General features: G+C 39.3%; 2 protein-coding genes across 8 annotated transcripts in view; both read left to right on the top strand.

Moving 5' to 3' along the window:
* Nucleotides 1–10,852, top strand: part of tnika (TRAF2 and NCK interacting kinase a) — a 69,910-nt gene extending 59,058 nt beyond the window's left edge. For 4 of the 7 annotated variants that reach the window (XM_023951371.2, XM_078940853.1, XM_078940852.1 and 1 more), the window contains 11 exons: nucleotides 268–402; nucleotides 494–593; nucleotides 733–903; nucleotides 983–1,126; nucleotides 1,263–1,397; nucleotides 1,495–1,595; nucleotides 1,671–1,820; nucleotides 4,018–4,035; nucleotides 5,031–5,190; nucleotides 7,769–7,908; nucleotides 8,685–10,852. In XM_023951371.2, the coding sequence (XP_023807139.1) occupies nucleotides 268–402; nucleotides 494–593; nucleotides 733–903; nucleotides 983–1,126; nucleotides 1,263–1,397; nucleotides 1,495–1,595; nucleotides 1,671–1,820; nucleotides 4,018–4,035; nucleotides 5,031–5,190; nucleotides 7,769–7,908; nucleotides 8,685–8,768 (1,338 nt within the window). In that variant the 3' untranslated portion in view covers nucleotides 8,769–10,852. The remainder of the gene's footprint in view (nucleotides 1–267; nucleotides 403–493; nucleotides 594–732; nucleotides 904–982; nucleotides 1,127–1,262; nucleotides 1,398–1,494; nucleotides 1,596–1,670; nucleotides 1,821–4,017; nucleotides 4,036–5,030; nucleotides 5,191–7,768; nucleotides 7,909–8,684) is intronic. The other 3 variants (XM_023951372.2, XM_023951378.2, XM_023951377.2) reach the window with 1 other exon arrangement.
* A 424-nt stretch (nucleotides 10,853–11,276) lies between these two features.
* On the top strand, nucleotides 11,277–19,467 carry slc2a2 (solute carrier family 2 member 2). The gene is made up of 12 exons (XM_020713737.3): nucleotides 11,277–11,410; nucleotides 11,542–11,637; nucleotides 12,274–12,470; nucleotides 12,581–12,705; nucleotides 12,833–12,948; nucleotides 13,028–13,190; nucleotides 13,519–13,625; nucleotides 15,059–15,139; nucleotides 15,250–15,354; nucleotides 15,443–15,544; nucleotides 15,925–16,128; nucleotides 16,224–19,467. The coding sequence occupies exons 1-12, from the start codon at nucleotides 11,396–11,398 to the stop codon at nucleotides 16,413–16,415; spliced, it is 1,503 nt and encodes a 500-aa protein (XP_020569396.1). The 5' UTR covers nucleotides 11,277–11,395; the 3' UTR covers nucleotides 16,416–19,467.
* The last annotated feature ends 663 nt before the right edge of the window (nucleotides 19,468–20,130 follow it).

Here is a 20,130-nt window from a genome sequence, read left to right on the forward strand (position 1 = left end):
TTGACTGTAGAGGAAACCACAATTTTGATCAGTCATCTGCCATATTAAAAAACTAAACATAAATGACAAAATGTAAAAACTAAAACAAATGAACCAAAACTGCAAACCCATTCTTTATTTAGATTGTTAGTATTTTTCCTCTAAGGCAAAAAGAGCCTCAGTGGAGGGATGAGTCTGGCTCCAGAGCTTAATGTTGCAGACCTCTGCTTTGGGTGAAACTTGAAACATTTTACCCAAATTTTCCTTCATTTCTTACATTATTGTCAGGCAAAAGAAAGGAGGAGGGGTAGTCACACAGAAAGTAATGGGTTTGGTAACCACGGCAACCTACCTGACCTTGTGCAACAGAGCAACTCGCCATCAGCCACCATGGCCCTGCAGGAGCTGAACGACATGTCAGAGGTCAAATGCGATATACATGCATGCTATTTAAGTTTGGTAACAACGTGTGGGGCGCCAGGCTAACTGCTGAACTTTTCATTATTTTTTTCAGTTCAGAGTGGGCGGGTCCAAAACATCCTTTACCCCATTTGTTGATCCACGGGTCTACCAAACGTCTCCGAGTGAAAGCAACGATGAGAGTTCTGCTGCAGGTAGTGCAGGCTTTTATTTCTTTTATTGTTACAATCCTCGGTCCCTCCATGACAAAAACGGCAGAATAGATGTGCCTGGGCTTGTTCTTAAGACAGTACAGAAAAATGTCTTTTTCTGGTTCTTCCGGTGTCATCCTAGCTATGTTTGCCAACGAGCTGCTGAGGCAGGAACAGGCCCGACTGAACGAAGCCAGAAAGATCTCGGTGGTGAATGTCAACCCCACAAACATCAGACCCCACAGTGACACACCGGAGATCCGAAAGTACAAGAAACGCTTCAATTCGGAGATCCTGTGCGCTGCACTCTGGGGTAACTGTTGCTTAGACTTCCCCACCTTTGCCCCTCTCTCTCGTCTGTCTTTGAGCGTAACGTTGATCTGCGTGTTCAGGCGTCAACCTGCTGGTGGGGACAGAAAATGGTTTAATGCTGCTTGACCGAAGTGGGCAGGGGAAAGTCTATAACCTGATTACCAGACGGCGATTCCTGCAGATGGATGTGCTGGAGGGGCTCAACGTTCTAGTAACGATATCTGGTAGGTTTTCAGTCTTTGTGCTCACATCAGTCCACAAGTGGCAGCTCCCCAAAGCAAAAGAAACATGCGCTTCCACGTATACTATTGTGCAGTTTCACTGGAGCAAGATTTAACAACATGTTTGTTTCTCCTTCAGGGAAAAAGAATAAGTTGCGGGTTTATTATTTGTCTTGGCTGAGGAACAGAATATTGCATAACGACCCAGAAGTTGAGAAAAAGCAGGGTTGGATTACTGTTGGAGATTTAGAGGGATGTGTGCATTATAAAGTTGGTAAGAATTCAAATCTTTTTTTTTTTAAGTCCTTCTTTTGAATTTTCCTAAATTAATTCTAATTTTCAGTTTGTGAATCTCTCCACGTTTTTCCCAGTTAAATATGAGCGCATTAAGTTCCTGGTGATCGCACTAAAGAACTCTGTGGAAATCTACGCTTGGGCGCCCAAACCCTACCACAAGTTTATGGCTTTCAAGGTACGTCCAGCGCATTTGTCCAAACCACTGAACGTGACTTTCATTTAAAATCGTCTTCCTCTGTTTGACTTTCAGTCGTTCACTGAGTTGCAACACCGCCCCCTTCTGGTTGACCTCACAGTGGAGGAAGGCCAAAGGTTAAAGGTTATCTACGGCTCAACTGTGGGCTTTCATGTGGTTGACGTGGACTCAGGCAACCCTTATGACATTTATATCCCTTCACATGTAAGTGCGTGATTTTGTTTCAACTTTAAAAAGAAGAAATGTTTTTCTTTAGAAAGATCTTAATCTAAGCTTGTTTAAAATATTTAAGAGAGTTTTTCTTTTTTCTTTTCCTGAAGTGCTTTCTTGTGTTACCACATCAGGGTCATTGGTAATTCCGGTAGTCTCTGGTGGATTGCAACCCTAAAAATGTCATTTGTGATTGATTCATTGTCATGCAATTAAAGGATTGATGTCAGCTTTATTTTTAGTTTTCTAAAAATGGTGCTGTGGGTTTGGTCCACACATGTAAAGACGGCAGAATGGTACCCAACTGATCTAATTACACAGCTTAAGAAAGGAGCACAAAGGTTATCCAAAGGGCATTATTGCTCAGAGGTTACTGCGTTCTTGCTGCACCGTGCACACATAAATGCAGACTGCTGCTCGTTTGAATGCAAACTGTGCAATAGTGCTCGCTGGGACCAATCATTGTAAATAATGGTGATGTGGAACAGTTCCAACCTTAGAAGCAAATAAAGGGAAGGTGGTGCAGTAGGTGAAGCAAAAACTCCTGTTAAAGTCTGGGTTTTAACCTGGATACATTTGGAGCTCACTGGTTCTGTCGATGTGACCCATAGGATGTTTGGCTCTGAGCTGAGGTCTGACCACCTAAATTAGTCCAGCCAGTTGGAAGTAAAGACTTCGCCACTTTACAAGAATCAGCTTCATGTCTCCGTCAGTTAAGATGAGACATTTTAGCCTGTTATTCTCCTGAGTCAAGCTCTGCAGTACGACTGACTTTTTTTCCCCTTTATCCAAAGACTGCCACTTGTCATCACTCTATAACTCCAAGAATTTAAAAGACTGCAGTTCCTTTTAAGCCTGGTAGTCTTAAGTTGTGCTTCTTTTCTTTTCCACGTATCCTGATAACCTGACTTAAGTGTGTTCCTCACATAAGAAGCTGCAGAAGCAGCTGGGATAGTTGGAAAAGAAGCGGGATACCAGCCCCTGAAGACCTCAGCCAGACATCTCTGCTTCAGCAGTGAATCTATTGGAAACCGTTCATTAGATTTTCCTTCTGCTTTTTATCCAGCTACTCATGCATTGCTTGTATCTGATCACCCACATCAGGAGTGTTCAGGCAATCAGACAGTGCATTTTCCATGGGTGGAACAGGAGGGGGTGTGAAGACTTTGGAAGGGTGGCGAATGAGAACCGTTGCTCTGTTCAGATTTAAGTGTCGTGCAGCAAACAGCGCAAATAAACCCACTGGGTGAGACTCTGAATTCTACAGATCCAACAAATGAATTTATCCGTCAACATTAATCATCCGTACCATTTAGCAAGAACTGTCAAGACTATTTTCTTAAAGCACAGGTTTCAGAAAATTAAGAATTTCCTCTTGCCATAGAATGCAAACAGTGTGGCTTGTGGCTAAGGCTTCAGATTCAAGATTTTATTTAATAATATGGCTTTTGTTATTTTTGCAGTGCTGAAAGAAGCTTGTATTGATGATTTCCCAATCTTTGCCATTAATGAAACTAATATTGACTCAAAAATTGGGGCGCAACTTGGGGGGCAGCTGCCCCCTTGGTGCCCCTGTAGCTCCGCCTCTAACAACAGAATATAACATTTATCAATCCATCAAATTAGCTGCAAATAAAGTACAGATTTCTGAAGAATTAGACCAAAACGACCATAAAAATGATATAAAGTTATAGTTAAAATGTGAATGTGTTTATAATGTGAGTTAGAGGGAGTTTGTAGAGGGTGAATATCAGTTTACAAATCTGAATCCTGTGGACCCCCTTTAGGAGGCAAAAAAAACATTTCATTTAATGAGCTTCTTTGGTTTTGTAACAACAGAGATGTTTGGCATTTATTTAAAGTGTGGAATTTTAATCTTTTGATTAAATCAACAACAGTTGAACAAATATTTGCTAAAAATAAAATATATAATATCAAGGTTTTGCATTTTTTGTGGTTAAGTTAGAGTTTTTCAGAGATCAGAATCCACAAACGTGGGTGTAAAGAGTGACAAAATTGAGTCATATTTCTGTTTTATTTTGCCATTGTTTATGTTCAGTTTATAATAATCTATAAAAACACTCTCGGATAATTGATAAATACTTTCGATCTGTAAAATCTTCTCCTCCCCTTTTGTGTTCCATCTTTCATGCCTCTTTGCTCTCTCCTCCCCTCCCACCTTCTCCTCCAGTGTTCCAGACAGACGAAGGTGACATGTTCCCATCCACCCGTAGAGTAGATCAACAGATGTTTTGTAGAAACCCCTTTAATGCAGAAACAGCATCAAAATGTCTCTAATGTAAAGTGCATTTCACCAGTTTAGTGATTAACACAGAGTCCAGTCCAATTTGGGACGTGAACAAACTCATCTCGTCTTTCGCTGAGATCTCAAGTCTCTTTAAAAAAGAAAGAAAAAAAGAAAGAAAGAAGCATCACAGCCTGGAAATGTGTTGAAATGACACAACAGGGGTGTCGGATACATCATTGTTATTCAGACGCTGACCTCACCTGCAGTGTGTCAACCCTTACTGTGGCTTTCTATAATGTAAATGGATTTCTTTTGGTGCGATTTTGAAAGTTATTTCTCCTGAGACTAGATGAGTTTTTCACTACCTGCTGCTGATTCACTGTGATTTTAAAGGGGACGTGTTGCTCTTACCAGTTAGTGAAAAGTGTTTGACAAAAATAGGAAGGGACAGCCTTTGAAACCACTTAAATTCTGTGCATCCATCTTAACAATCTGCTTAACAGATTAGGCTGTTATAAAAGTTTTGAATAAAAACGGTTATAGTTTAATTTTTGTGAACTCAAGAAAATAGTGGTTAAAGGAATAATTTCAGATTGAAGCAATTCAGTTTTCTGCAAATCTCTGCAGCTCCCTCAAAAGCAAACATTTATTTATGCTTGGGTTTCTAAGTGTCCGATTTGGTACTCACTTTAAATCCTCAGGTTATGCTCTGAAACACAGCAAAAGTTACCGTTAACATTCAAATATTTGCGTAACGTGTCCCCTTTAAGTCCTACTTCCTTGTAGCTGCACAAGTTAACTTTATTCTGCACTCAAATTGTTTTCCTTCAAAGTAAAATCTGCAGCAAAGCGCTTCACTTCATTTCAGTGAGGACACATTCACGTTAACTGAACAACACGAGCCTCAGAAATGTCCACGTGTGCTGATTCATGTCACGTGTGCTGATTCCTCTTAGATCCAGAGCCAGGTGACCCCCCATGCCATCGTGGTGCTTCCGAAGACTGATGGGATGGAGATGCTGCTGTGTTACGAGGATGAGGGGGTCTACGTGAACACCTACGGCAGGATCACCAAGGACGTGGTGCTGCAGTGGGGAGAGATGCCCACCTCTGTTGGTATGTCTTCTCCACACTTTTATTTAAGCATATAGAAAGGATTTACATAGAATATGTCAACTGTAAAATAATCCAATAATTCAAGATGTCTCTGTCCAAAAGTGGACAATAAAGGTGTAATAATGACAAAATGGAATAATATGAGCTCTGAATAACATAAACAGCGCACTTAGATTAATATATGTGTTCCATATGTGATGCTTAAACTCTTAGAACTGCACTGAGTGGAGTGTTTCCAATAATCGCTTTTAAATTCCAGTTTGTAATAAAAGTCTGTAGAGATGTTGGAAGAACCACCACAGAGGCTGTAGTAAGTAAGAGTTAAAAAAAGAGATCAAAAGATGCTCTCCAAATAGCTAATTGATGCTTAATTTATGAGGAAAGTGAGAGGGGGAGAGAGCTGCAGCTCACACTGATTGAGTGGGCAATATTTCTCAGACTATACCGCCCTCCTGTGGCTAGTTGAGGTATTACACTGAGTGGAGTTGCAGGGTTTGTAGAATACAGAAAGCTTTTATCTTTAGCAGTGCGAAAAAGCACAGTTTATAAAAAATTACTTGATCTTTTTTACAATTGTTTTTTAAAAGATAGAAGAAAACCTAAACTTCATAAACAGAAGTCTTCTTTCTCTTTCGGCTTTTCCCATCAGGGGTCGCCACAGCGAATCATCCTTTTCCACCTCACTCTATCATGGACATCTTCTACCCTAACATTAGCCAACTTCATGTCCTCTGTTAAGACATCCATGTATCTCCTCTTTGGCCGTCCTCTTGCCCTCCTGCCAGGCAGCTCCATCTCCAACATCCTTCTACCAATATATCCACTATCCCTCCTCTGAACATGTCCAAACCATCTCAGTCTGGCTTCTCTGACTTTGTCGCTAACACAGGCAACATGAGCCGTCCCTCTGATGTACTCGTTCCTTATCCTGTCTAACCTGGTCACTCCTAAGGAGAACCTCAACATCTTCATCTCCGCTACCTCCATATCAGCCTCTTGTCTCTGTCTCACTGCTACCGTCTCTAACCCATAGAGCAGAGCTGGTCTCACCACTGTCTTGTACACCTTTCCTTTGAGTCTTGCTGGCACTCTTCTGTCACACAACACTCCTGACACTTTCCTCCACCCGCTCCAACCTGCCTGCACTCGCCTCTTCACCTCTTTTCCACACTCCCCATCACACTGAACTGTTGACCCCAAGTACTTAAACTCCTGCACCTTCTTCACATCAGCCCCCTGTAACCTAATGCTTCTACCTTGATCCCTCTCGTTCAGACACATGTATTCTGTCTTACTACGACTGACCTTCATGCCTCTTCTTTCCAGAGCAAACCTCCACCTCTCTAGCTGTTCCTCCACCTGCTCTCTACTCTCACTGCAAATTACAATGTCATCCGCAAACATCATTGTCCAGGGAGATTCCTGTCTTACCTCGTCTGTCAGCCTGTCCATCAGCATAGCAAACAAAAAAGGACTCAAAGCTGATCCTTGGTGTAGTCCCACCTCCACCTTGAACTCCTCTGTCTGACCTACAGCACATCTCACCACCGTCATACTTCTCTCATACATGTCCTGAACTACTCTGACATACTTCTCTGCCACTCCAGACGACCTCATACAGTACCACAGCTCCTCCCTCGGCACCCTGTCATACGCCTTCTCTAAATCTACGAACACACAATGCAGCTCCTTCTGACCTTCTCTGTACTTTTCCATCAACATTCTCAAAGCAAAAATGGCATCAGTGGTGCTCTTACGGGGCATGAAACCATACTGCTGCTCACAAATCTCCACCTTCTTCCTAAGCCTGGCTTCCACTACTCTTTCCCACAGCTTCATTGTGTGGCTCATCAACTTTATTCCTCTATAGTTGCTGCAGTTCTGCGTGTCACCCTTGTTCTTAAAGATCGGAACCAGAACGCTTCTCCTCCATTCCTCAGGAATCTTCTCACTGAGAAGAACTTCATAAACAGAAGTATAACGATTAAAATGCAACATTAAAATGGCTTTGCAGAAAGATTAACAACTTATTGAATCCAAGAGTCTTTTTTTTTCCAATCCAAATTTAAGAATATATACATAAATTAGTTCTCACTGAATTGAAATAAATAAAAACGGAAAGTACTCAATTAGGATCAAGCGGGTCCAAAAGCTGATTAGAATCTTTTAAAAATGTCCAATTTTTTTAAAATTCTAATTAGGTAAAGATGATCTGTGGATTATTCTTATGGCTCTTGTTTTGAAGAAGAAGAAAAACAGTTTACTGTTTTATGTTTCCCCACACCTCAACACAATTGATCATGTATGGAAGAATGAAGGGAAAATTCCAAGTGTACATCGACGACTGATTAAAGATTTGTTTGTGAAAAACATACATTGATTTAGAAATAACATATTTATGTTTCTTCCTGCTCAGTTTTACATCAAGAAATGTTAATTTTAGACACTCTTTCAATTTCTTTATTGTTAATCATAATTGTCTTATTACAGCCAGTTGTTCAGATCAGACCAACTCTTCCATTTAGTAAATTCTAAGTATGTTTCCTTGTCCTCAAAAAGTGTGTTTGATATTTTCCAGCCTATATCCATTCTAATCAGATTATGGGTTGGGGAGAGAAAGCCATTGAGATCCGCTCTGTGGAGACGGGTCATCTGGATGGAGTCTTCATGCACAAAAGAGCTCAGAGACTTAAATTCTTGTGTGAGCGAAACGATAAGGTAAATCCAGGTCACATTGAAGGAATTCTCTTTTTCTATTTGATGTAAAATCAGCAAATGTAGTGTTTTATTTCCCCTAAAAGTCCCACTCCGATCATCTTTTGTTGTATGGTAAAAGCGCTCTCAGTGCCCTTTTAATTATAATCATGACGTTTCTAGACAAAATCAAACCTGTGTTGTTTTCAAAGTCCTAGTTTCTGCAGAGCGGCAGCAGTTCATTAGAAATTAGCCTCTGATTTGTGGGCTGGACTTTATGCCTCCCTCCATTTGCCATCACCCATGGCTGAGACCTCTATCTTTATACAGGCCCTCACACCCCTAAGCTAACATTAGCAGGGCAACAAAAATGGCGAGGAATGATCGAGCTGTCCATTTATTCAATTTTGAGTCGGATACCAGCTCGGACAAAGAAAATGGAGACCTACATGGATCTGGTCTTCAACAAGTGGATGCATCAGAATGGAGTGGGGCAGGGAGCTTTGGCCTGCCAGAGTAGCTTCTTTGTCACTGCGTCAAGGTTTTTTCATCTGCTCCTGATTCACCACGATTTGCATAAACACTCAGAGATGTGATTTTAAGCTTAATCTTCTCTATCCTCAGAAAAATGGTTCAAGGACATGTAAAAGCAAATAAAAACGCGGTTTTTGTCGGAGTGGGTCTTTAAAATGTGTGCATATAGGTCATATTATTGTTGATAAGAAAACCTAAATGCCACTCCAATAAGGATTCATCTTTATTTTCACCGTATGATCATTTCTGTCTTTTTCCCCCTTCAGGTGTTCTTTGCATCTGTGCGTTCGGGAGGCAGCAGCCAAGTTTTCTTCATGACACTCAACAGGAATTCTATGATGAACTGGTGATGCATCTGCCTGGAAAATCACAGTCCTTCCAGCCGTCTTACGAAAGAACCCAGACGCCATGAATGAACTCTTTTAACACTGGACAGACTAATGCAGTCAAAAGAATTAACTCAAAAGAAAAAAAAACAAAGAAGTAATCCTAGATTAAAGGTTGCACAGAAGCCATTGTTACTCAAGTGACTGGAAAACTGGTGCCACTAACTTTCCAAATATTGTGTCTTTTCCTTTTTTCTCTGGAAACTTTTCTCACCTTCATTCTGTCACTCTGGTTTTCTGAACTTGTGGATTACTTTTTTTTTTGTCATCCTCACCTCCTGTCCTTTACCTAACTCCTGGAAAATGCATCTCCCAAACAGGGGAATATGGATGAAAATAATTTGACCTAAATTGACTTGTTTGTCTTATCAGGTTTGTTCTGAAAAGTGACAAACTGAGTCCTAAGCAAGACTGATCCACTTCCTCCCCAACACCGTTATTTTGTTCTTACTGACGAAGAGAAAAACTCTCCTGTCAACAATATGCAAATATGCCAATCAAGCCTCTCCCCCATCCCGCCTGTCCCTCACCATCCTCACCTCCTCCTTAACCTCTGAAGGTGCTGCATCAGATATACTGTAACCTGAAATGAACAATGAGAGCATCATTGTATTCATTTTACTAGTTTCAGATCTTGTTTTTCTCTGTGGAACAGTTCGGACTCAGCCAGTCTCTGTAGTTTGAAAAGTGTACAGCACATTTGGGTTTCTGAAATCAGGAGTGTGTGTCTGTCTGTCCGTCTGTGTGTGTGTGAGTGCACATGTTTTTATGTGTGTTTGATGCGGAAGTCTGCAGTTCAAAGCAGAACGCTAAAAATCAACGTCCTGCCACCGTCGAGTCTATGATACCTGCTGCGTCAAAGAAAGATGGACTTCTTTTTCAGGCAGTTCCTTGGTAGGAAGTTGGTGTGTCTGAGCACTGTTTATGAAAAAAAAGAGGCAATATTAAAGATTATGGGATCTGTTTGGTTCTTTTAGCGCAGCAGTGTGGCTAAGATGCTTACAAAGAGCTGATCCTAAAAACAACCTCAGCAGAGCTTTTGTCCCAAAAACTGTGCATGTGTGGAGCACTCAGTGCTGAAGAACATTGGTGTCTATTGCAGTCATGCTCCTCCCTGGTTTCTTTTTTTTTTTGGTTCCTAACTGTACAGTGCCTAGCATGATGTGAGAAGAACTCATACAGAGGCCAAACGATGATGGTTAGCATTCAAATGTTTTTTAGAGTTTTTTTTTTTTTTCTTGCTTCTTTTTTGCCCGGTTGTTTCTGTGTTATGGAAGCTTAACACATTGTTGATTTGTCTCTATCGGAGGCCCATTAATAAAACCTAAAATTGTATTTGTTTCTTGAAAGGAGCAACTGGATTTGGTGTGAGCAATCTTCTCCAAAAGTGTTGCACATTTCTGATGGGAACATTTCTCCAAAACAGGGAGGAAAAATGTAAAAGAGGGTTGATGAAATGAAACATCTTTTTTTTTTTTCTGTCAAGATTGAGATTGTCTATTTTAAGGTCCGTTCATCAGGGATTTCTCTTGCCATTTCCACCTGATGCAGTCCGAAAAACACTTTAAAAGCTTGGGAAACTGCTTTTCTTTGAGTAACTTTACTCTTGCACATCATTCTTTCATCATTTTAGGAAAAATACAAAATGATACAAGATGTCAAGTTTTATTCTTTTAAATACTCAAAATGTTTACTTTTTAAATGTGAAGGGACTTTTTACTGTAGCTGTTCCCAAGTTGCCATACGTTTGGCTCTATCTGAACGGGCTAATGTTTTAGCAATAAAGAGCCGAGCGGATGAAACCACTGTCTTCCCTGGATGCGCACGTAGTAGTGTTAGCATGAACGGGGCATCATTAATGTTTGTCCATTATCAGAGTCTCTGTTGGGAAATCTGGAGGTTTCTCCTTTCAAAGACAACAAAAAAGCCACTGAATCCTTCTGTTCTCTTTGGTTAGCCTTCTATTTTGAAAAAAAGCATTACTACTAATTTAAATGTTTTGTAAAAGAAATGCTGTAAAAAAGAAATAAATGAAACTCAAGCAAAAAGCCTCCTCGTGTGTCTGTCTATGAAACTCTGCTTCTTCTATTTTTTTTTTTCCCAAAGTGTGCACATTTGTATCAGATCGACCCTCAGACTTCGACCCAGCAAGTATATCATTAACAGCAGGCGTGTTCACGTCATCTGTGCAAAACAAAAAGTTAAAATTAACAAAGATGTTCATGGTGGGAACAAAGCAAATAAAGTTGAATTTGATATACACATATTAGGCTTATCCAAAATTGTTGTAACCTTTGATTAATTTCTATAGACCTCTCCATGACGTCTTCAGCAGAAAACTGATAAAGTTCTGTCAGCGATGTCCTAACAAACAAACTTAAATCAATGTGTACCTAAGCATGAGAGATAATAAAGGGAGTTATTATTTTTATATAATGTTTAGGAGGCCTTGTGTGTGCTCATACATGTGTGTGAGTGGGTGTGTGTGTGTGTGTGTGTGTGTGTTAGTCGATTAGACAGGGGACTCTGTAATCACACATGCAGCGTTCATTGATCATTACCAACCACCTGCCAGAGACATCAGACCCATTATGGATGAAGGAAAGGTACACTGAATCTGTTTTTAAAAAAAATTAAGGCAAATTTGCTGAAATTAATATCACATGAAGGTTTTTTTTTTTTCAAGCTTTTGTTGCATGTTATTTTCTTTATCTCGCTGCTCTTTTTGCACCTGCAGCAGCTGACCGGCACGCTGGCTTTAGCTGTGTTCACAGCAGCTCTGGGATCCCTGCAGTTTGGATACAGCCTTGGAGTCATCAATGCCCCGCAGAAGGTTGTACTTAACTTGAACTACTTCTAAATATCCAAAAGAGCTTTTTTTACGGTCCAAAAGTGTTTCATGCTAAATTGTTCTGCTTTCCACTGAAGTCATGATCTTTGCAAATTAACAAAATTTTAAAAAATAGACTAACCTTGTTTCTCAGGTGTTGTTTAGCCATCATGATGTACAATTTGATTCAGAGAAAAAAGCACAAATCTTTTGTTTTGGCAACAGACAAACCAAATAAAATTCAATATTTCTTTATGTGTAGTTAGTTTTTGGACTCTCTTGTTTGTAGAAATGCTTAGCTTGTAATCCGTGTGGCTTCTTTCCTTGACTGCTTTGAAACTTTCGTAAAATTGTGTTTCTTCGTGTGTGATCTGTTGTGACAAGGTTAGAATCAAAGTCCAAATATTCGAGCAGTCAACACATTTTGAGGAATGCTTACGTACGGTGTTTTCCACATTTTTCAGAGGACAGCAGGTCCCTCCTTCCGCTAATAAGGCGCAGATGTGCCTTTTGTTAATGAACAACACTGTCACAGAGCCACCATCTGTCCTTGGCCTCCTTTGAGTTTAAATGGCATAGTTGGGTGTGTTTAAACTGCAGGCCTTATTCTACCTCTTCTTGTTTCTATCTGTGCCCCAGATCATAGAAAATCACTATGCTCGGGCCTTGGGGGTGTCGTTAGAGAGGTCTAGGATGCTGGGAAACAGCACCGACCTCCCTGAGGAGCCAAAAGACCCTTCAGTGGTCATGTACTGGTCATTGTCTGTGGCTGTCTTCTCCATTGGTGGAATGATCTCCTCTTTCCTGGTGGGGTTCATTGCTGACCTGAGGGGGAGGTGAGGAGGAAGGCTAAAGGATTATTGATTTGACTGGTTGAATGAGAGGTGTTGCCAAAAAAAAAAAAAAGGTCATTCTGATGTCAGCCCTCCATCTTTCTGCTTTGCAGGGTGAAGGGCATGTTAATGGTCAATTTTCTGGCCATCATAGCTGGACTTCTGATGGGACTTTGTAAGATGTGGATGCCCCACATCATGGTCATCATGGGTCGTGCTGTTATGGGCTTCTACTGTGGTACTTTTGAACCCTTTCTTACCCAAGTCTTGGAATAATAAACTACCACTAGACAGAAGGAAAAATAATTTCCATTCTGTGCTGAAACCACAAAAATATAGTTGTGATCTCGTGATGTTTGTTTCAGGGTTGACTTCGGGGTTGGTGCCCATGTACATTGGAGAGATAGCACCCAAAGCATACAGAGGGGCTCTTGGAACCTTACACCAGCTGGCTATAGTCATCGGTATCCTCCTCAGTCAAGTGAGTTACACTCATCTGCCCATGCATAGCGCCGCTTTTGCTTGTAACCTCGCTGAGCTTGTGATCACTGTGTTTGGAGGTGATAGGCTTGGACTTTGTACTGGGCAACGATGAAATGTGGCCGCTGTTGCTGGGTTTGTCCGGAGCCCCCGCCATATTGCAGTCCCTTCTTCTGCCCCTCTGCCCCGAGAGCCCCCGGTACCTTTACATCCTGCTTGGCAAAGAGCAAGAGGCTAAAAAAAGTAAGATACATTAATTCACAGAAATAGAATTCACTTTCCCCTCAAGCTGTTTCTTATCTAAACAGCCCATCTCTCAATCAATATTTTGAAAAAAAAAGCATCTGTTTATTTTAATAATTGATTTGCTTGTGCTTTTCCCGCACTCAATTTAAGATATCAGTGAGCGTCAAGAGTTTTACAAACATTGAGGGAGTAAACAGTTGCTTTACCAATTTTTGACATGATAAAAGGAACACAAAAGTTACAATGTTTTCCTAATATTGCACAGATTTAGCTTTTCTTTGCAGGGTTTGAGCATTACTACTGCAGCTGCTAACTATTGCTGTAGGTCTTCTTCGTCTAAAGGGGCCGTGTGATACGACCTCTGATCTGGAAGAGATGAAGAGGGAGAAAGAGGAGGCGGCTAAGGAGCCGAAGGTTTCCATCCGTTCTCTGGTGGGTCTTGGTGCAGGTGAAACCAGATGAGTTATGGTGTTGCATCTTTGAATAGATGTTTACAGAGTTTACTAAAATGTTAAAGAACCACTCTGATGAAAATTGTGTTTTTATGGAGAATGATGGAGAACTTTTATGAAGAAAATTAAGCTCAAAATTGCCTTTCTGACTAGTTCAAATTATTATTTATTCAAATTGTTGCAAACGAAAAAAGCCATTATAAAAAGCCTGTTGCGGTGACTTTGGAGCTACAATCTCTCCAGTCTGATGCATCACTTGCAGACAAATAGGTTGCGCAATAACGCGTGTAATAATTTCCTAGTAAGACAATTATGTAGTTTTCTATCCAATGTATCAACACAGAAACGAATAAAACCCATGCACATTGTCTCCTACACAGGCTGGTTATATCATTTGAAGATGTTGTAAAAAAGCAGATAAGCTGCATACGTGAGATTCTTCTACCTGAACTTTAACTCTTGCACTGTGCAGTTTTCAATGGCCGTAGTAAAACCTTAGCCATTAAAGTGAGAATCAAGATTTAGCTGAACATTTACCTCACATTTTTGTCTTGTTTTCTATCCAATATTTTTGCCTGGATAAAAAAGCTTATATCAGCCAGAGATTTATCTGAGCTCAGGTATCTGTAAGATATTATTAGCCATCAGTGTCTTATTCATCTTAATTCAGCAGGAAACATTAAAGTAGGAAAGCATTTGCTCTAACATACGCTTACATTTACTGAATTGTCAAAATGGACATTTTTAAACATGTCTGACAAAATTAGTTTGAATACATCAACATACATGACTGATTTCTGAGTTTAATCATCAAAGCTCTAAGCAATCCCTTTGAAAAATCAAAAGAAGAATCACAACTATAAAATACAATAAAATACACAAAATAACTTTCGATTAGTTTCTCTGTAAAATCTTTAATCTTTTCATTTTCTCTCTTCAATCTGACTCAAACCTTTATCAATATTTATACCTATGCTGCAAAACAGGACCCCTAGAAATAAGTTTAAAATTCTGAAATTTGAAATATTTTCTTTAAAAAGGCAAAAAAGTAAAAATAAAAAACCTGCCACTGGGATAAGAACAATGGCCATAGAAAGAAAAAAATTCCAGTCACTAAGACATGTTTCTTTAATCTAAGATTATTTATTTGCAATTGAAAAAACGTTCTTAATAAGACACATTTTCTATATATTTTTCTTTGCGATGTGCTCTTTAATATAACAAATTATATATGTAATTTTTCCCACTTCAGGTCATGTCTCATCTTACCTGTTTTGTTACCTACTGTTCCTGTTTCCTCTTCTATTTTTTTTGTCACCAAAGCTTAAAAAACAAAATAAAAAAAAACACGTCTTTGTCTGATACAGTATTTAATAAGCATTTGACAAAATGTTGCTGTTTTTTTTCTTCAAGATCTTCTCCTCCGTGTACAGGCAGCAGCTGATTGTTGCCCTCATGATGCACCTTTCCCAGCAGCTGTCCGGCATCAATGCAGTGAGTCTCAGCAAGATTTGATTCAACATTTACTGCAAACTTTCACAAACAACACAATTAGCTCCCAAGCCTTTGCGGTAAATCAGATGTTGATCTGTTTTGTTTTCTAGATCTTTTACTATTCCACTTCTATCTTTGAACAAGCTGGTGTCAGCCAGCCGATCTATGCCACCATAGGAGTTGGGGTGATCAACACAATCTTCACTATGGTGTCTGTGAGTGTCCAAAAAAAGAAAAAAAGAACACGCTAACAATGGAATGTTTCCCAGAACGCAGGTGAAGAGTGCGTGTATTGCGTTACAGGTCATGCTGGTGGACAGGGCTGGGAGGCGCACTCTGACTTTGGTTGGTCTGGGAGGAATGTGTGTCTGTGCCATCGCTATGACTGTGGGCCTCAAATATCAGGTTTGTTCAGTCAGGTTTGAAAACTTCCTTGAAGGTTATTGGCACAAACAAAAGGCAGTCATAAACTGTGCTCCACCCTCTGCTAAACAACTCGATTAAATTGAGTTTCTTCAGTTGGCATATTGTAATTTGCTGTGTGTCATCAACATATTGGAGGAGTTGGATCGTTAAATGAGGACGTAAAAGTGGAGCCAACAAATGTATGATGCAAAGTCTTCAACCAACTTAAATGTCCTTTAGTCTCCCTCTTCTTGGTTTCCTTTGAAGAAAAAGGACAAATAATTATATACAGTGTATTCTTCCTGAGAAAAGGGGACACAAACACCTACAAGGTCTTTAATTATTCTTTTTGCCATCCTGAGATGTTTTTTTCCCCGCAGCTTGACCTGCCATGGATGAGCTATGTCAGCATGGTAGCCATCTTTCTCTTTGTGAGCTTCTTTGAAATTGGCCCCGGTCCTATCCCGTGGTTCATTGTGGCGGAGATCTTCAGCCAGGGGCCCCGACCGGCGGCCATTGCCCTCGCAGGCTGCTGTAACTGGACCAGCAACTTTATCATTGCCTTGACCTTCCCTTACATACAGGTAGGTAGAAAAAGACCTGTCACGTCACTGTTTCACTTAGGAGCCAAGCCCACTTTCTCTTCTAACTATGCTTTTGTGTTCCTCTTCCTCATCAGGCACTGATGGGCTGCTACGTCTTCATCCTCTTCGCTGCGTTGCTTCTCTGCTTCACTTTGTTTATTTATTTTCGTGTCCCTGAGACGAAGGGCAAAACTTTTGAGGAGATTGCCGCCATCTTCCAAAAGAAACGTCCAATGGCTAAGCACAGCACTGAATTGGATCAGCTTAAGACATCCACAGACGCTTAGATGCAGAGTTTCCATACTCTTTATAAAAACATATTTACAAAAGAAAAAGTATCATCCTGCAATGTCAAACATGGAGCAGAGTTTACATAAACTTGTATTACAGGAGTGTGTCAAAGTAATGTGCAACACTGGATTTATTCCAGCTGAGTGTTTTTTATCCACCACTTTGATTATACCTGAATTAATGAGAATCTACATAGACATTACACTAATGTGGTTTGATGGTCAGAGTAGCTATAACTAATGTTTTACAATGCTGACAAATCACATATGTGAAAGATAGAAATAGAAATAGAAATATCTTTATTGTCATTGTACATGTACAACGAAATTACAGTGCAATTTTTCCAGTGGAATAAAAAGTCAAAGTAAGAATAAAAAATAAATAACTAAACTGCGAAATAAGACAATACAAGAAAGATATGTAAAAATATGTATAAATATAAAAAGGAGGTTACACCTTCTCCAGTTATTGCACGCTTCCCTAATAAATGAACTTTATTTAGCAGTGTGAAAGATGTTACGTATAGCTTTGACCTATGACTGAATCTGCACTTCTCATCTGAGTTAAATCTTAAAAGGTCAAATCTTTTTGGATTTAATTTACAAATTGACAAAAATGTTTGGGAAATTTGGCCAAACCAAGCCACCAGCTATGTACACACCGAGCATTTGAAGCGGGTCCTTGAATGCATGTTTATCCCACGGTGTTCACTTTGTATAAGCAAGGAGGGGCTTCTTCTTTTTCTGCTGTTTATTAGCACATGTTCGCCACCAACAGTTGGAAGAGACGTGGTGCTAAATGTCGAAGAGGTGCAAATCTTGTGAATATTGTTTCAGGAGTTTTCTTTCACAGCTCCAATCCGATAAACTTGGTGTCACGTAATTCTGGCCGGGCACAAACCGCAAATTAACCACAAATGTTTATTAATTTCTTCTCCTTGATCGTTTTTTAAGCGATTGTCACTTTCTTGAATTGAAAGGGGTGCTATGCGAGTGCCTGATTGGTTCAACTTTGACGTGGTTTAACTTGCATAGACTTTTCATTGGAAGTGGCCGCTTGAACTCGTACTCCTGCTTTGTGAACATATTTTCAGACAGATGGATGACACATGAGGTCACCTGGTGGTTTAAAGAGTTGATAGGGCTTCTTCTTAGGGGGCGCCACAGCGAGTCATTCGCCTCCATCTAATCCTCTCCTCCTTTATTCTCTAGGCTCACTTCAGCCATCCTCATGTCCTCCTCCTCTCCATCCATAAACCTCCTCTCTCTCTAGGCGTCTTTCCTGGTAGCCCCATCCTCAGCATCCTATTACCAACATCCTTACTCTTTCTCCTCCTGTCCAAACATTCTCAATCTGCTTCCCTGCATTTATCTCCAAAACATCTACCATGACCCGTTCCTCTGATGGATTCATTTCGGATCCTGTCCATCCTCATCACTCTCAAACTGAACCTCAACATCTCCAGAGAGCACACCACTTTGGGGACTCAATTTTGTTTTCAAAAGTGAACTTTGTTGATTTCCTTTCTTTTTTTATAATGACAGAATTCACGTTTGCTTGATTTTGTTTATCTCTGTGACTCTAGTTTTCCAACACTGACTGACTAGATTGAGTCCCATTTACCACTGCCACTGCTGCAACCTCCAGTGTGTCAGCAACAAACTGAGCAGCTTAACTGAAAAAGAAAGTGAAAAATTATAGATTTCAGCCACAATAATACTTGGAAATGATGTTTCAAAATCATCTAAATATATCTGCCCAGTTGAGCATGTGAAGATTTTCTCTGTCACTTGAATACTCCCAGTTATACTCAGGTGTGAATAATCTGCTTTCAACTGTAACCAAGAAAACAACAGAACGGAATAGAATAGAATAGAATAGAATACAATAGAATGATTTATTATCATCATTGAAGGAGCATGACTACATTTAAGGTGGGCATCATGTCAAGTTGCATTAAAAATAAAATTAAGAAAAATAACGGAAAGCAATGCAATAGCAGTATAAACAGGGATATTTGAAATGCTAAATTCAGAAGCCCGATGGACCATGTTTAACAACTGTTTTTAATTCTATTGGGGCTTTGGGGGACCTATATTTCATCCCTGATGGCATTAGTTTGAGCAGAGATGATGTTTGCAGAGGTCTTAAAACAGGGATGCAATGAAGTAGTAAAATGTATCCATTTTTGTTTAGCAAATCTGAAAAGTTTGCATTTACAATAACCAGATGTTTGTCCTTTTTACTGCCTTAATTTGTTTAGAACTCTGTTTTCTTTTCTGAGCTAAAATTCAATTCAATTCAATTCAATTTTATTTGTATAGCCCAAAATCACAACAACAGTCGTCTCGATGGACTTCGAAGTGAAACATGAACTCAAAAGGATCGTGGATACAAAGAGTTCAATAGTAAAATACTAAAATGAACTAACAAACTGACTAAGCTATACTGGCATCCCTGCCCTTAGACCCCCCTTCGCGAGCTTTAACTGTGGTCTTGACATTCAAGCACTAAAGGGAATATTCTGCTTGGAGCTTGAAAAATAATCTGAGTCAAAGACAGAAGTGTGGAACTTGTAAATCTCAAAAAAGGGTCTGAGCTGAGATGGCTTTATGATAAAGTTGAAAGCATTTCATCCACAGAGATATATATTCTTTCACTGGGACTGACATGGTGCTAGTATGATTTTCTTTTTATAAATTGTAATAAAACATGCCTTTTTAATTAAAAAAAAGAAATGACAAAGCTAATGTCAGAACTGTTTGATTAAGTTTAAAAAAAAATTATGTTGTAAAAGAAAGAGTAAAGAGAAAATGAGAGAATGGGATGTCTCAAACAAAACATAATGAATGGTATGCTTGCACATCTTCTGTTCAAACAAATACAACACTGCAGCAACAAGCAACTTGTCTCATCATTATTACAGCCATGTATGAGACAATACTTGTCTTGATGTGAAATAAAACTTTAAAAGGAAATGCAAAAACAATATGTTTAAACATGAAACCATGTTTTTCATGAAAAATTAAATAAATTGCTTTAAAATTATGCTGAAAGTTTTTATGTATTTTATTATTGATTGGTGATGTAAATGTAGTTTTTAGGTTAATGTAATGTTTGAATTAGCAAAAAGATATTCTGACAGTTAAAGAAAATTCAATTACCCAGTTTATGGAAAAGCAGCTTTACAGTCAAGTGTGATGCCTTGTTTTAAAAACTGTGTGACGTCTACAGCACCCCCTATTGACGATGTGATATAACTAGACTGAACAAAAAATAATTAATTAAATGGATGCAAACCTCTGGATTCCAGGTAATTATCCTTTGATATCATAAGTGTTCAAAAGATTATGTAAATTGATATGAATGATTTTTACATCCAAGTTGAGAAAGACCAATAGATTGACTGACTTCCAGCATTCCAAATTCACCTGTCATTTAGTTTTATTAAAAACAGCTAGATTTGACAAAAGTATTTTGTGCTATAGGGTTGTTCCAGAATCAAAGATTGACCCTGCATTTTTTGTTGTTATTTTATTGAATAGAAAATAAAAAAAATAATAGTGGCACAAACTTCAAACATACTTCAAAATATTGTTATTTCTTTTTCAAATAAAAGTTTTAACATAAATGCAGAGTAAAAAGGATTTATCCAAAATTTGGGGGATTTATTGCTGAATTTTATCGATTTTTATGACACTCAAAAATAGT

Source organism: Oryzias latipes, chromosome 22 (genome assembly GCF_053564925.1).
Source record: "Oryzias latipes strain Hd-rR chromosome 22, Olatipes_Hd-rR_3.1".
Lineage (NCBI taxonomy): Eukaryota > Metazoa > Chordata > Actinopteri > Beloniformes > Adrianichthyidae > Oryzias > Oryzias latipes.

Bases quoted from the DNA above. Each gene is read 5' to 3' on its own strand.
- slc2a2 (XM_020713737.3), top strand. The intron at 12,949-13,027 runs GTGAGTTACACT...CTGTGTTTGGAG, and splicing joins TCGGTATCCTCCTCAGTCAA to GTGATAGGCTTGGACTTTGT. The intron at 15,355-15,442 runs GTGAGTGTCCAA...ATTGCGTTACAG, and splicing joins CAATCTTCACTATGGTGTCT to GTCATGCTGGTGGACAGGGC.